This window comes from Chelonoidis abingdonii, chromosome 1 (genome assembly GCF_003597395.2).
Source record: "Chelonoidis abingdonii isolate Lonesome George chromosome 1, CheloAbing_2.0, whole genome shotgun sequence".
Classification (NCBI taxonomy): Eukaryota; Metazoa; Chordata; order Testudines; family Testudinidae; genus Chelonoidis; species Chelonoidis abingdonii.
This window is the reverse complement of record NC_133769.1, coordinates 83,359,762-83,374,297: the sequence shown is the minus strand read 5'-3', so window position 1 is coordinate 83,374,297 and position 14,536 is coordinate 83,359,762. Positions and strand designations below refer to the sequence as shown.

The 14,536-nt window shown below is 37.4% G+C and overlaps 1 protein-coding gene across 1 annotated transcript in view; it reads left to right on the top strand.

The window, feature by feature from the left end:
- Positions 1 to 14,536, top strand: part of CEP290 (centrosomal protein 290) — a 94,820-nt gene that overhangs the window by 77,914 nt on the left and 2,370 nt on the right. The window contains exons 42-49 of the mRNA XM_075063469.1: positions 849 to 1,505; positions 3,009 to 3,170; positions 4,244 to 4,330; positions 5,817 to 5,981; positions 6,663 to 6,785; positions 7,229 to 7,401; positions 9,056 to 9,197; positions 14,438 to 14,511. Of these exons, the coding sequence (XP_074919570.1) occupies positions 849 to 1,505; positions 3,009 to 3,170; positions 4,244 to 4,330; positions 5,817 to 5,981; positions 6,663 to 6,785; positions 7,229 to 7,401; positions 9,056 to 9,197; positions 14,438 to 14,511 (1,583 nt within the window). The remainder of the gene's footprint in view (positions 1 to 848; positions 1,506 to 3,008; positions 3,171 to 4,243; positions 4,331 to 5,816; positions 5,982 to 6,662; positions 6,786 to 7,228; positions 7,402 to 9,055; positions 9,198 to 14,437; positions 14,512 to 14,536) is intronic.

Below are 14,536 nucleotides of genomic sequence, written 5' to 3'. Positions count from 1 at the left end.
TCTTCTTCTATAAAGGATACCACTAGGGCCATTTCTCCTGCTCTTTACAGTAGGCTATTGTCTCTTAACCAAGATGGCCTGCTCTTCTCAGAACGCTCATGAGGTTTGTTTGTCTTTGTGAATCTCCATCCTGCATCTAGTTCAGACAGTAACCATAGGCTGTCTCCAGGAATGTTCATTTTTCTTATATTGCTTGAGTCTGCTGTCAGACTCCCCCTCTTCAGGTGATAGGTTTCACTCACAACAGATTTGGAACACAATATCCTACAGGTTACATCACTCTAAAATTGTTTCCCATACAAACATCTTGTAATAAACATGACAATCGGGTAGTTCTTTGTTTTCAGCAGAGACCACACAAGACCCTCTTCTGTGTAATATCAAGAAAATGGTCAAACACAGATGTAATGTACCTAATAGCACATGCTTGGGCATGTCTGTGACACACTGACTGTGGCAAGAACAAGAGTATTTTTAGCCTTTAGAATAGAGAAGAAGCTCCAGCTCTTTTAAATGTTCAGCAGATAGAAACAGCACTATTGTTAACACCCTAAATGCGTAGGGAGAAGACAAGTAGTCAACGATTACCCAGCTTTGTGAGATTGAGAGACTGGGAGGATGCTGTGTTGTCCACAGCAATGAAAAACTGGGGAGATAATGAGCTTGGTTTTGGCTACATAGTCTCTTGCACGCAGGGTTCTCTGTATTCCTAATGTCATATTGTCTGGTTCTTAATAAATCTACCACAAGTGGACATGATATTATATATAGGTATGCTGTCTTATTTCTTTTACTATCTACTTCTTTTCTTTTCATGCTTCATTACACCTTTCTTCTGCTCCAAACAGAGTGCTGCATGTGACACAGCTGTATTGACTAATTCCTCTTTTGCTGACAATGTCAGTAAACACAAGCATTTGAAATATCCGTGGAAAAAAATTGCTTCAAATAAGGGCAAAGTAAAACACCAACCCACTCTTAGTATTACAAATGGCAGTGGAATAGATGAGGGTTCAAACATTACTGATGAATGCCATCAGGCTGCTGGAGATGCAATTACTGAATTAACTCCAGAACAGGAAATTGAAGATTGTGAAAAACATGAGAATTCAAATAATTCTAGGGTAGGATCAAAAGGCAAAAGGAGACACTGTCTGAAAACTGAAGCTGATGAAAAGGGTATATGTGATGAACAAGAAAATGTAACAGGACCCCCAGAGAGTGAATTTAATAAAGAACATGATGGAGAGAAAAAAGGGAAGCAAAAAGTATGCAAGCAATCAACTAATAACAATGAAGGAAGTAGAGCAGAATCTTGTGCTGATAGAATGAGCAGCAGTCAGTCTGATTCAGGGGAGCCTTCTAATCAACCTAATGATTATAAGCCAGAAAATATAAAAATGAATAATGGAGTGGATAAACACACTGAAGAAGATACATATGGAAATCACCAAACCGATACAGAGGGGACTGAACCAACCCCAGGACTTTGTGAAATGCCCCAGGTTTGGCACTATAGCAGTCCTTTAATCCTTCGCTTCCCTATTAGCTACATTGTTTATATGTATAAATGATATAGACTAAAATATTTATTGTATGATAGTTTGTTTCCTGATACGCATTTAGTTTTTTTATTATCTTCCTGCTATGTGCTTCTTTAGCAGTCTGTGCTGTGACAATATCATTTATACTTATTAGAGAGAATATATTTTACTAGTGGGGCAGTTACTTTATTCCTCCATGTTTTTATTGGTGATACTTAGTTCATTAATTCTAATTATTTATGGAATTATCAGAGCTTCTTTATTTTATCTTTGCAGGTTTCTATTTTTATTTTATATTTATTTCAAGGGAGACCATTCTTAGTTTTTACGGCCTTATCTCTACTCCTGGTGTAATCCTATGAGACTAAGTCCCTTGCACATATTTGCAGAATTGGGCCCAATGTGGAGTTTTTTATTTCCTTGTTCAGATTTTTTTTTTCTTTAATCCAAGCAGTTTGATCTTGTTGAAAAAGAGAAAAGGTTCTTGGGATTTTTCTTTTTCTTCTGAGATTAACTTTGCATAAATTATACTAACAGTTGGAGCCTCTTGGCTAGTGACAATTTATAGCTATTTCAAAGCTGAGTCTCTGTAAAAGTATAGTAGAAATAATTACACACATCTTTTATTAATTCTTGCATTCTAATTTATTCATCTTACTCGGTGCTCAGATTTGATGGTAATTAATTTGGTACAAAAATACCTAGATGAATAGTTACAGTACGGTCGCATAGTCACAGCAGTGGACTGGTACTCAAAGGGCCTGGCTTCTATTCCTGGCTCTGCCATTGATGCTGTGGTTGACTTTGGGCAAATCACTTCACCTCTGTGTCTGTTTCCCCTTTGTAAAAATACAGATGATAATGCTTGCCTCCTTTATGAAGATCTAGAGATGAAAGGTGAGGTATAAGAGCTAAGTATTACTAGGGACCAGATTCAGATATCCTTTTCCTGTTGAGATACACTTTTGTCTGAATGATCTGACTTCAGTGGGGGAGTGATTATAGTGTGAAGTGCTATCAATGTGAGTGAATGTATGAGAAGGTGACTCTAAAATAGATGCTATTCAGTAGAGTCTTCCTGTTTAGAACACTGTAATTTTTTTCTGGATTTTGAGATTTCAAACTACAGCGTTTATTTTTGCCAAACAGAAGTCCATACTGTTTTGTACCTTCACTTCACTTAATTTAAGCAATTTTTTAAAATGTTCATAAAGGAATTAAAGGAAGAAGTTGAGTCGAAGGTCTACTTTAGCTTTCTCTATCTGCTTTATTCACTTTAATGTGGTAAAAAAAAAACCCACTGATGGGTGAACTCTATAAGAAGGTATCTTGCTGTATAAACACTTCTTTTAGTCTCAGTATTTCAATATGGAATGTAACAAGATTGTATCTTTATTGCCCAGATTATTGATCGTTATCCAGTGTAACTAATGTAAGGATTAATACCTCAACATTTAATAATATTTTATTCTGCTCCTTCCCTTTCTTAAGATGTCAGGAATAGGATCAGATGATCAGTGTCAAAGACAACAGGAGCTTCAGAAAGAAAATTTGAGGTTATCGTCTGAAAATGTTGAACTAAGATTCCAGCTAGAGCAGGCTAATAAAGATCTGCCAAGATTAAAGGTATTTTTTTTTAGCATACAACACATTTTAAAGGCTCATTGAGAATGTAAATGTACATTTTTAAAAAATCTTCTGTGAACTCTGTTGTGCTAGTACGTATTCCATACATACTATATACATTTAATGTAAGTATATTGAAAACCAAATACACTGGGGGCAGATTTCACAAGCCACCTGTAAGGCCTAGTCTTTCAAGTAAGTACATCTACTTACAGCTTAGGGGTCTAAAGCCCCCGTCCTGCAATGAGTACCATAAGAGTGGAACCCTGCACCCTCTGAGAGGCACTGTAAAGACAACGGAGTTGTGCATATGCACAGAGTCCTGCCCACTGTAGGGACCTAAATCTGTACCTGCAGTTTATCATACATAAATGTTTGCAGATTAAAAAATAATAATAATTAAGTATGCCTGGGTAAGAGGTCCCTTATAAATTTGTCCCTGTATGGTATAAATTATGGAGTGGGGTAGTCGCAGTTCCATAGTGTAGCTGAAGCCAGCTTCCCATTACAGTCCCTATTTTCAAACGGGCCCTTTCCCATATCCCCCTGTTGCCCAAAAAACCCAACCCAATTTCAGATTGATGTCTCTCCGACTAGGGCAGAGTTTTCCTGGGAAATCTGGAAAAAAATCAGAAAAGGTAGTTTTTGTTTTTTTATATTATTCCTATGTTATAACATATTAGTTGAAGCTAGATTGTGCTGTACCCTAAGAATCTAGATGATGAGAAAACATACAAAACTCTCACATAATCTCTAATAATTTTTTTGTTTGTTTTTTTTTAAATCTTTATAATGAAGTTAATATGTAAGACCAGCAGCGTACCAACATTTTTTAATGTTTCTATTAAAGAATAAAATATGGGGGCAAACTTAGAGGGGATGGCTTTTGTAAACTGTGTGGTTGGTAGCAAGTGATGAATTATATGGCAAGGGGGAAATTATTTTTTGGTTTTGTTTCATGTTTTTCAAAGTAAACTGAAGCTGGAAAATCTGTAATTTTAAAAAAAAAAGTTTAAATTCACCTGTTAATTGAGTAAAACCTAAATAAAATTATTATTATTTGTATTCTTTAGGACCAAGTAGGTGACTTGAAAGAAATGTGTGAGCTTCTCAAAAGAGAGAAAGCAGAAGTCGAGCGCAAGCTAGGCAGTGTTAGAGGGGTGAGTAATGCCACTATGTGTTTCAGAATAATTAAATGATTGAAATACACACGATTACTAGTAAGGTTTAATTACAACTGAAATGTTTATCATCAAGCAAAAGAAGATGGAAAATATTAGTTTCTACACTTAGTTACCTCTCTTTATTTTATTATCTTGGTACTTTAATTAAAGATCCAAGATACTAGTCAATTGTCTATTACTGCTAGTAAAGTTTCTCACATACTTAAATCTTTGCAGGCTCAGGGCCTTAGTCTGCCATCTGGATTAACAACAGTTACCTGTAAAAATATCTCTTCACCAATATGAGAATATAGCCATAAGTGTATGCAAAATGATATTTAGTAATGTATTTGAAAATCTTTTGATAGAGCTAACCAAATGGGAGTAGGATGTTAGACAGTGGAACCTGTTGCTAGAGAAATATTTCACTTTTTAATATACAAGAGGATTATATAAAAGGCTTGAGGCAAACTGAAGCTCCAATCTTATTGCTTGATGTAGTCTTCAATTCTCTTCTCACCAGTACACTAGTACAAGTACACTGCAAGTATAATGGTGTGAACTACACTCTTATTCATTCCTCAGAAGACTAGAAAACAAATACTGCAGCAAAACCAGCACTCCTCCGTTACCAACAAGTGTGATACTTAGATGCAAACACTGTAAGAGCCGCACTTGTGGCTCTTTCACTGTACAAGGAATGAAGCGTGCTGCCTCCACAATTTTTGTTCCCTGGGCTTCCCAAGAAGTAAAGAGGAGTTAGCATAGTGCTGCAGGGAGCCGTAACAGGATTCCCCACATTCCTTTGACCTCCCACACTATGCCACTGTTTCTTCACTTTACTTCAGAAGCAACAAGGTGTGCCTCCTCCTTTACTGGATAAGAGGAAAGTAGCTGTGAAATTCTCTTAATTTACTGAAGTGAGTGTACGTTGGAATTTACTATGTGTAAAGTCTTTTTCTCTCCCCCCCCCCCCCCGTATTAATGAAGTAGGAAGGGGAGGAGATAATCCACTGAAATGCAGTACTTCGTACTTGCTTGGCCCAGTGGTGCATTCTAAAGGAATTAGCACAGTGGAACTATGCTAATATGTATGTATAAATGTGGAATTTTCATAGCACAGTGTATTTACATACCAAATGAATAAACGTTGTCAGTTCTTTTGTTAACACAAAAAAATCTTGCAATTTGTTGTGCATAGACTTCCTTTGTGTCCTCCACCTGCAGGTAACAAATTTCAGATTCAGAACTATAATCCCAAACTATGGTTACCTTATTTTGTGTGTTTACAACAAAGCAATTTTTTTAAAAAAAGGCTTCAGACATATTTGATATTTCACTTAGAATTTCAAGCATTTACTTCATTATTCTTTTTTTTAACTTCCCCCCCCCCCCCCCCCCCCCGTGAAAGAAAAGGGAAAAAAATCGTGTCTTGACTTTTTTCAATGTCACCCTACCCCCCCCCCCCGTCTTTTCGGTGCAGTCTGGTAGAAGTGGAAAGACCATTCCAGAATTAGAAAAAACCATTGGTTTGATGAAAAAGGTTGTAGAGAAAGTGCAGAGAGAAAATGAAGATCTGAAAAAGGCCCCAGGAGTTGTCTCTAATGAAAAACTAGTTAGCCTTGAACTTGAAAATGAGAGGCTAAAGGTACTGATTTAGCATTCATTATTATTTTGTGTAGCAACTTATATGTAAATTAATTAGGAAAACTGCTGAATAATAGTATTTCATCTAAAACATAAATAACTTCTGTAGTGTATATAATCAAACCTATTCACATTATTTGGCACAAAAATTTGTTTCAGTTGAAAAAAAAACAAAACCCACAAATGTGAACTTTGTACTACACAGAAGCAAAGCTTTACATATGCACTTCCTCCACAAAGTACTAGACCCACCAAACAAAACAGATGTTTTGTATTCTTTCAATCTCATATGAGTAAATTCTAAAGCAGAATGTGAATTTTATTGTAATGCAAAAAGTGACAAAGAGTCCTGTGGCACCTTATAGACTAACAGAAGTATTGGAGCATAAGCTTTTGTGGATGAATACCCACTTCGTCAGACAAATGTGGTGGAAATTTCCAGAGACAGGTATAAATATGCAGGGAAGAATTTATTGTGACACAGAGATGTCTCTCTAAAGGAAATTTTGATAGTCAAAATATGTTTTTATGCATTTGAGGTATAGACATAAGCATGTGCTAAAGTGCTTTGCTGAATTGGGACCTGCATGTGCTAGATAACTGTAACATACAGAATGAGAACTCGAAAGGTTGTAAGTTGTGTAAATACATATTTTTGTTTTGTTTTTTGTTTAATATTTAGTCTGAAATGGAAAAAATGAAACTTCATCTGGGTGGCCAGCTGAGTATGCGTTATGAATCAAAAACCAGAGGCCTGGAAAAAATCATTGCTGAAAATGAGAGGCTACGTAAAGAGCTGAAAAAAGTACGGTTATAGGATAGCATCCAGCCATTTGAGCAAATGGTTGGTTATATTAAGCATCTTTTCTTGTAATCTGGCTGGAATTATACATACTGAATACTGAATTTACACTTGTTCTGCTCCCTAAATACAAAATAGATAGTATTCATTCTATTCTTGATACATACCAATTTGTGCTGTAGTCCTATTAGATCACAAAGGCTAAGCAGAATTGAATAAGGCCAGTGTCTTGGATGGGAGACCTCCAAGAAATATCCATTATCTAGATCATAATGTTTATGATCTAGTATGTGGCCCTCTTCCTTCTGAATCAGTACTGACCCAATTTCTGAGTGTAATTTTATGGAGTTCAGTGCTGCGTGAGGTTCTGTATTTTGGATAAGATAAAAGAAGCATAAATGCACTTTGCCACAATGTATATAATTGTGTGCCTCATTGGACAACAGGAGGCTGACACTGCAGAAAAGCTACGAATAGCAAAGAATAACATAGAGATAATGAATGAGAAGTTGACTGTGGAACTGGAGGAGACTGTTAAGAGGTTAAACTTTGCTGAAAGCAGAGGTCCACAACTCGAAGGAGCTGACAGCAAAAGCTGGAAATCAATTGTTGTGACAAGGTAGGAACTGAGAATAAAACAGGCAGAATGACTTGTTTTCTTTCTTAAGTATTTTCAGATGAATGAAACTTTCATGATCATAGTTCTTAGTTCCTTTTCTAAAGCATTTCTTACTGACCTCATAGTAATCATTGACAAATTTACTATATTACATATGTTCAATATACAAACTTCTAACCCAGATCCAGCAGACATGTAGCCTCCTCAGTCATGTGCCCATACACCCTGTTGGTCTCTGCTGCTCCAGAAACTGTTTCCTGTTCTGAGAATGAATCCTCCCTTGCAGCTGCAAAATGCTGGATGGCTATGCTGAGGAGACTACCTTCCAGATTCTGCCCTGTATTATTACCAAATATTGTAACTTGACTTTGAAGAATAATTTTGTGGTATTTGCTGAGCACGATAAGCAAGCCCCTTAGCATCCTACCATGAAGGCAAATTCCTCCACAACTGATCAAAAAGCCACCCACAGAACTCTTGAAAGGTCTGTGACCTGAATTTCTCAGACTTTGCCTTGTTAATAGTACTCTGGTAGTGGTGGTCAATGGGAAGAGGTATAAAGAGAGGGGTTATGCTGCTTCAAAATTACACTACCACAAAAAAACTCAACAAAACAATAGTCTGAGAGGAGGAAGGAGCCTCTTCTCCACATCAGGAGTATGATGGTAGATGAACCCCAGGCATCCTTCAAAGGATTGGAGAGACTAGGAGTTAATATATACAGACCCTTCTGCCTACCTTTCCCAGATAATATATTTTTAGTAAACAGCTGGGCCTGGAGCCAGTCCATTCTTCCACCTGTAGTGGATAGGAAAGCGTTACTCTGATCTTAAGGCATCAAATTTCCTTTGTATTAGCCACAATAACTATATTTTCCCAGAAAAATGCATAATAAAGAACATTTTCTTAGCTAATATTGAAGGAAAGTTTGTTTTCCACATACTGTGGTAAATTACATTAATTGCTCAAGAACACTATTCATGTAACTTCCATTCTTCTACAGTCCATTCACTTAATAAATGTTGCCTTGTGGATCTTTTCTCCTAACTGCGTTATTTGACACTAGATTTAGTGTTATTGTGGCAAGTAATTTAATGTTGATGAATTTCATACAAACTGCCATATATCATGTTCCTCAACTGTTCCCCTGAAAATCAAAGCAAACACCCTTTCTTATGCTCTGTACAAGTTATTTACAAACAGGGTCGTTGTTTTTCTGAAACATTGACAGCCTATCTAAATAAGAGTGTCTGCACTAGAACTCTAGAACATTAAGAGTATGTCTGCATTTGGAACTTGGGGTGTGATTCCCAGCTCTGGGAGACATTCTTATGCTAGCTTTCACGAGCTAATGGGCTATCAACAGAGTGTAATTGCAGTGGCACAGACAGGGGGATGAGTACACCCTAAGTAACCATTCAAGATCATATGTACATACTCAGTGTGACTAGCCTGTCCTACTGCCTGTGCTGCTTGGCTGTTTTCAGCACACGTGCGCATGTTCTACTGGGGTCACCATCTTTGTTTTTCAAAAGGTTAGTTTTTGCTATAGCCCTTTGGACTGTGTGTCGGGTTTGCAGGATGGGGAAAATTTTTTTTTCTAAATTAGGCATAGTATTTGCAGAATGGCCTTAATTTTCTTTCCTGTTTTCAGGATGTATGAAACTAAGATGAAAGAACTGGAAACTGATGTTGCCAAAAAAAATCAAAGCATTACTGATCTTAAACAGCTATTGCGAGAGGCAACAGAGCGTGAACACAAAATTGAAAAAAACACACAGGACTTAAAGGAACAAGTGAGTAAAACATAACCTAATGGTGACAAATTTATCTTATCTATAATAATAAAAGGCAGATTTTTTCCGTCCTTGTACACATCTATAGGTTTGTTGTTGTAATGTTTTTCATTATTTGTGTACCCTAACTATATGTTTCCATACTTCAGCATGTTTGGATTTCTTTTAAATTTAACCTTAACTATGAATGTTCTTGGTTAATAAAGCTTAATATTAGTCTAATCCCTATAATGTGATTAACTCTAAATTTCTGATATGAACTCTCAACTTTAACTCCATTTTAACATAATTAAATGGGAAACATAATCAGAGGTAGATTTTCCTCCACTGTACACGTCTAAACATTTATCACTGTAGTATTGTTCATAAGTGCTGAGCTGTAGGTATGGATGTTTTAACATGCCTTAAAATTTTCTTCTAACTCATTCAATAGAGCTGTTTGTTGACTTTGACTTTCTGACCATAGTGCAAGAACTGTCTCCTTATTCAGACTTTAGCTTTCATGGGTTGGTTCAGAGGGTGGAATCCCACACTGTATAGGAGGACAGCTTTCAGTTTGACATTTTATCATTTCACTTGTAACTGTTTAATGTTATATTCTGTATATGCAGCATGTAGAGATGCTTACAAGTGTATTTAATATATTGAAAAATATAAATTAATAAAAACTTTACAATCTTATGTTTAAAAAGAAAAGTTGGGTCAAATTTTTGGCCCACTAGTCTTAACATAGAGTTCTTTTAAATGCCCCAGAGTAATTAGCCCCAGGACTCTATTTGCCAGCATTAGCCCGTCTTGTCTTGTTTTTAATGTGTATATCCCATTTCTCCAGCATTATATGAGCAATTAAAGGTTTGTCAGAATGCACAGAACTGTGACTTATTTTGAGTAATTTTTAAAGTTTAAGTGCTGTATTCTTCTTTGTTAGTTTTTGATTAAGTATCAGTAATCTGAACACTGGGGTGGGGCAAAGTCAGCAGAGATCTGTATGTAAACTTTGCCGTTTTTTATTATCAATCTGGAGCAAGACACTTCGCAATTTATTTGTGTCTCTCAAATAAAGTTTGCAACTGTCCTTCATCAGACGTAACTCTATATCAGCAGAACAGAAGGTGTGGATGTGACTAAGAATAAACACTTTAGCAACAATAGATTAAAATACCCACTACAAAAAGCAAAACTGTATGAGATCATTGACTATTACAGTTCATTTGAGAAGCATGTTCATTCAAATGCCCTAGCTGGAATAAACGTCTTCTAGTTGAAATACAAACCACTGTATTCATAACATATCTAGCACAAAAAGATAAAGGCTTTATTTAGGAAATACTGATTTAAAAGTTTTGCTTTATTAAAATACTACCTCTAAACTCTCTCCCTATTGAACCATTTCATCCTTGAATATACCATCTGCACAGAATTCTCATTCTTGGGCCTTAGTTCATTGGCGTTAAATTGGCAAAATTCCCCACGCTCTGTTTTTTTTTTTTTTTTAACCTGATAGTAAAGTAGAGTGTGAGCTAGGCCCTACAGTATACATAACTCACCCCCATTCCCATGTATAAATGCTTCCCTTTGAACATTCCATTCGTACCCTGCCACTGACAAAATGTCCCATTGACTTCGATCAAGAATACACTGTGATTTAAAGGATAGAACACAAGATGGAGGCTATGCCTACACTTACAGAAATGTACAGTACAGGCACTACACATGTAGCTATATATCTGTGACAGACCCCCAGGGTAAAATCTGGAACTGTGGGAGCCCATACGGCCTTAACTCTTCAGCCAGGGTTGTCTCTTCCAATGCTATGCTAGTGACAAGCGGCAAACTCATCCAGGTGCTGTTATCGCTCAGCTAACAGCATGCAGACACACACTCAGCTACGTTGCATGACTGCTCTCCAAGCCACTCAAACTGTACACAGGGAAACATCAGCAAATTCCCCCCAGACTCAGCTTTCAACCCCAGAAATGTTATGCTGCTCAAGACCCTCTTGAACGATGCAAGCTCATTAATTGGTTCACCACTTTATCAAAGGATATAGTGGACATGCACCAGCCTTTGTAATCTCAGCAGATTTCCCCAAGCATTTAGGACGAACTCACTGGTTAAGATTAAACATTAAAATAAGTTTATTCACTACAGAAAGATAGATTTTAAGTGATTATAAGTGTTAGGATAAAGGTCAGAGATGATTACATAAGAAATAAAAAGTAAACACATTCTAAATCCTAAACTTTTATCAGACTAAGCATGGGTTGAATCAATCAGTTTATCTCACCCCACTAGGCACTGTAAGCAGTTCACAGTCCTTAATACTGCTTAGCCTAGGACCAGTTTCCCCAGTTCAAAGTCTTTTTCTTCCCAACATTCTTGTTACCTTCAGAATAGTGGGGGAGGAGAGAGAGGTGATCTTATGATGCCACTGTCCCTTATTTTATACCCTCAGTTCATGGGCCTGGAAAAATACTGGCTCAGATGACATCCTGATACTTTGCTGAGTCAGGGAATTAAGCAATCCCCATTGTATGGAGCTCGAGCAGCTGCCTCTTATTGAATAGTACATCTCTTGTTACAATTCCCTTGCTGGTCAATGGCTGGTGATGGTCACTTAACACGTCAGGGTGTAGGTCATGTCCTTTGTTGCCACTAGAGAGCTAGCTGTGGGCGTCTCCCAGACTCATATTTCAGTAACAACCATATAGCAAAATCTCGTAACACCGTGTAGAATGAAGATATACATATTTTAACAGAACAGTAAGTTTCAGCAAATCATGCCTTTTCATATGATACTTTACAAGGCATTCTTTGTACAAAATATAACCATATACAAATGGTGAATATGGGGATTACAGGGTGCTATTTTGAAGTACAGTAAGTCACAACATCACAGTGAAAAGTAGACCACATCCACATTTGTCACTGTTGTGTGTAGCTACATGCCAAAATGAAAGGCTCTATTAGCTCCACACTAGAGCCTTTCACTGTGGCAATGAAAAGCTGGCAGAGCCTTTCACTGTGGCAGGGAAACACTCTGGCAGTGGGGTAGCTGCAGGTTACTGGACTGCACTAGTTAAAATAGCAGTGTAGATGTGGAAGGCACTGTTTGGGCAAGCAGAGAGCCTGTTTTAGGATACATACTGTAGGAATTCAAGCATGTAGGGTACTCTACTCACTTAATCCATGCCTCATCATCTACACTGCTACTTATACTCATGCTAGTTGCATGTGCAGTGTCTGTACTCTACGTGCCACTGTTAAGTGTAGACATATCTTGAGTCCAGAGAACTGAGTTCAAGTTCTGTCTCTACCGCTTACCTGCTGTGTGATTTTCAGCAAGTCACTTTCTATCTCCAAACTTCAGTTTGCCCCTCTGTAAAATTCAGCTAATACAACTTGCCTTTCTTTGTAAAGCACCTTTAATAGGCAGCAGGTTTAAAACAAATACAAGTAAGTTCTTCTTCATGCAGCGCACAGTCAATTTGTGGAACTCCTTACCTGAGGAGGTTGTGAAGGCTAGGACTATAACAGAATTTAAAAGAGAACTGGATAAATTCATGAAGGTTAAGTCCATTAATGGCTATTAGCCAGGATGGGTAAGGAATGGTGTCCCTAGCCTCTGTTTGCCAGAGGATGGAGATGGATGGCAGGAGAGAGATCACTTGATCATTGCCTGTTAGGTCCACTCCCTCTGGGGCACCTGGCATTGGCCACTGTCGATAGACAGCATACTGGGCTAGATGGACCTTTGGTCTGACCCAGTATGGCTGTTCTCATGAGTGATCTACAAAGGAACTGCACTTGATGAGAGTAAAGTATTATTATTTATCCTGTCTGAAGGATCTCAAGAAAGGGAGAAACTCTTTGATGTGTCTGTCTCTTTGGATCAGTGTGTATCTAGCACTCCTCCTCCTTTGCAGGCTTCCCATGCCAAGAGAATCTTAGGGCTTACTCAGATAGGCTCAGAAGTGACTACTATATTATTTCCCTCTGACCTGCCACCAGTTGCGAGCCATGCCACACAGCCAGAGCTCTTGCTAGGACCAGATTGTGCAAGCCCTCAGCTGCCACAGGAAGGTTCCATTCATGTGTATCTAGCCTATCCAGAACCAAAGCCTGAAGGGAGTGCATCCACTTTGTCCCAGAATTCTTGACATCTCTGTATAATCCCCTATTGGACTTATCTGCATTTTATTTGAACTAATTTTTTCCCATTTATCTTCCCTTGTTTTCAACTGACTACCATATTTTCAACTAATTAGTTACTTGATTGCATTTATCTAGGTGATTTGTCAATTGTGCTGTTTGTCTGATTCTTTGAATGCCTTGTTTTAACTGATTGCTGCCTATACCCACTGCCACCTCTACTTTGCTTTCTTCCATATTTGATAATGCTCAAAACTCCTTCTGACTCCTGACCACTTCCCTTCTCCCAAAACCTCTGCGAGAGAACAGTGTGTGAGGATAAAGGACACTAATTCCTCAACTACTGACTATGGGCCTGATCCTATAACCTTTACTCATAAGTAATTATTTCTAACAAAAATAAGGATTATATGATCAGGTCCTCTGCTTTTTTTGCTTAAGAGGTTATGATCAGCTTCAAACAATGTGAAAGTTAATACTTTAAAATAGTGGAATTCATAGAGATTAAAATTTTACCTTCATTTATTTTTTTTTACATAATCAAGTCCTTAGGGCCAACTTAAAGGTATTTTAGGCATCTAGAGATGCAGACAGACACCTAGTGGGACTTTCAAAAAGCACCTAAGGAGGTTAGGCCTAACTCACTTTGACACTTTTGTAAATCCCATGAGGTGTCTATCTACATCTTTATACGTATAAATACCTTAGTAAATCTGGCCCTTGATCTTTATCTAGACTACTCTGTATTTTCTATTCCTTCCTACAAGGCAGCTGAAACATTAATTCATATTTACTAGAACAGGTTTGTAGATAACTTTAGAGGTTTTATAGGAATTACCAGCATCTACAAAGATGCTTCTGAAAGATTTTATATTGCAATTTGTTTGTTTGTCCAATTAAAAGTTCAGTTTACCTTTTCTTTAAGATTAATACTACAATTCTCTCTGCTACTAAGCTTCTATTTTTTCCTTTCACTGTATTACTGTAGCTATTGTATTCTGGAGTTGCTTTCAATTAGTAAATGTAACTACAGATATTTTCAAATGTAAAACGTCCTCATTTTCCTTATACTTTTTTTTAAACCTAAGATTGAGCTTCTCAAACACTTTCCTGAAGGTGCTAGCACAGAGCAAGGCCTTGCCAGAGAGCTTCAGCTTCTCAGGTAAAGTACAAAGAATCACTCCTAA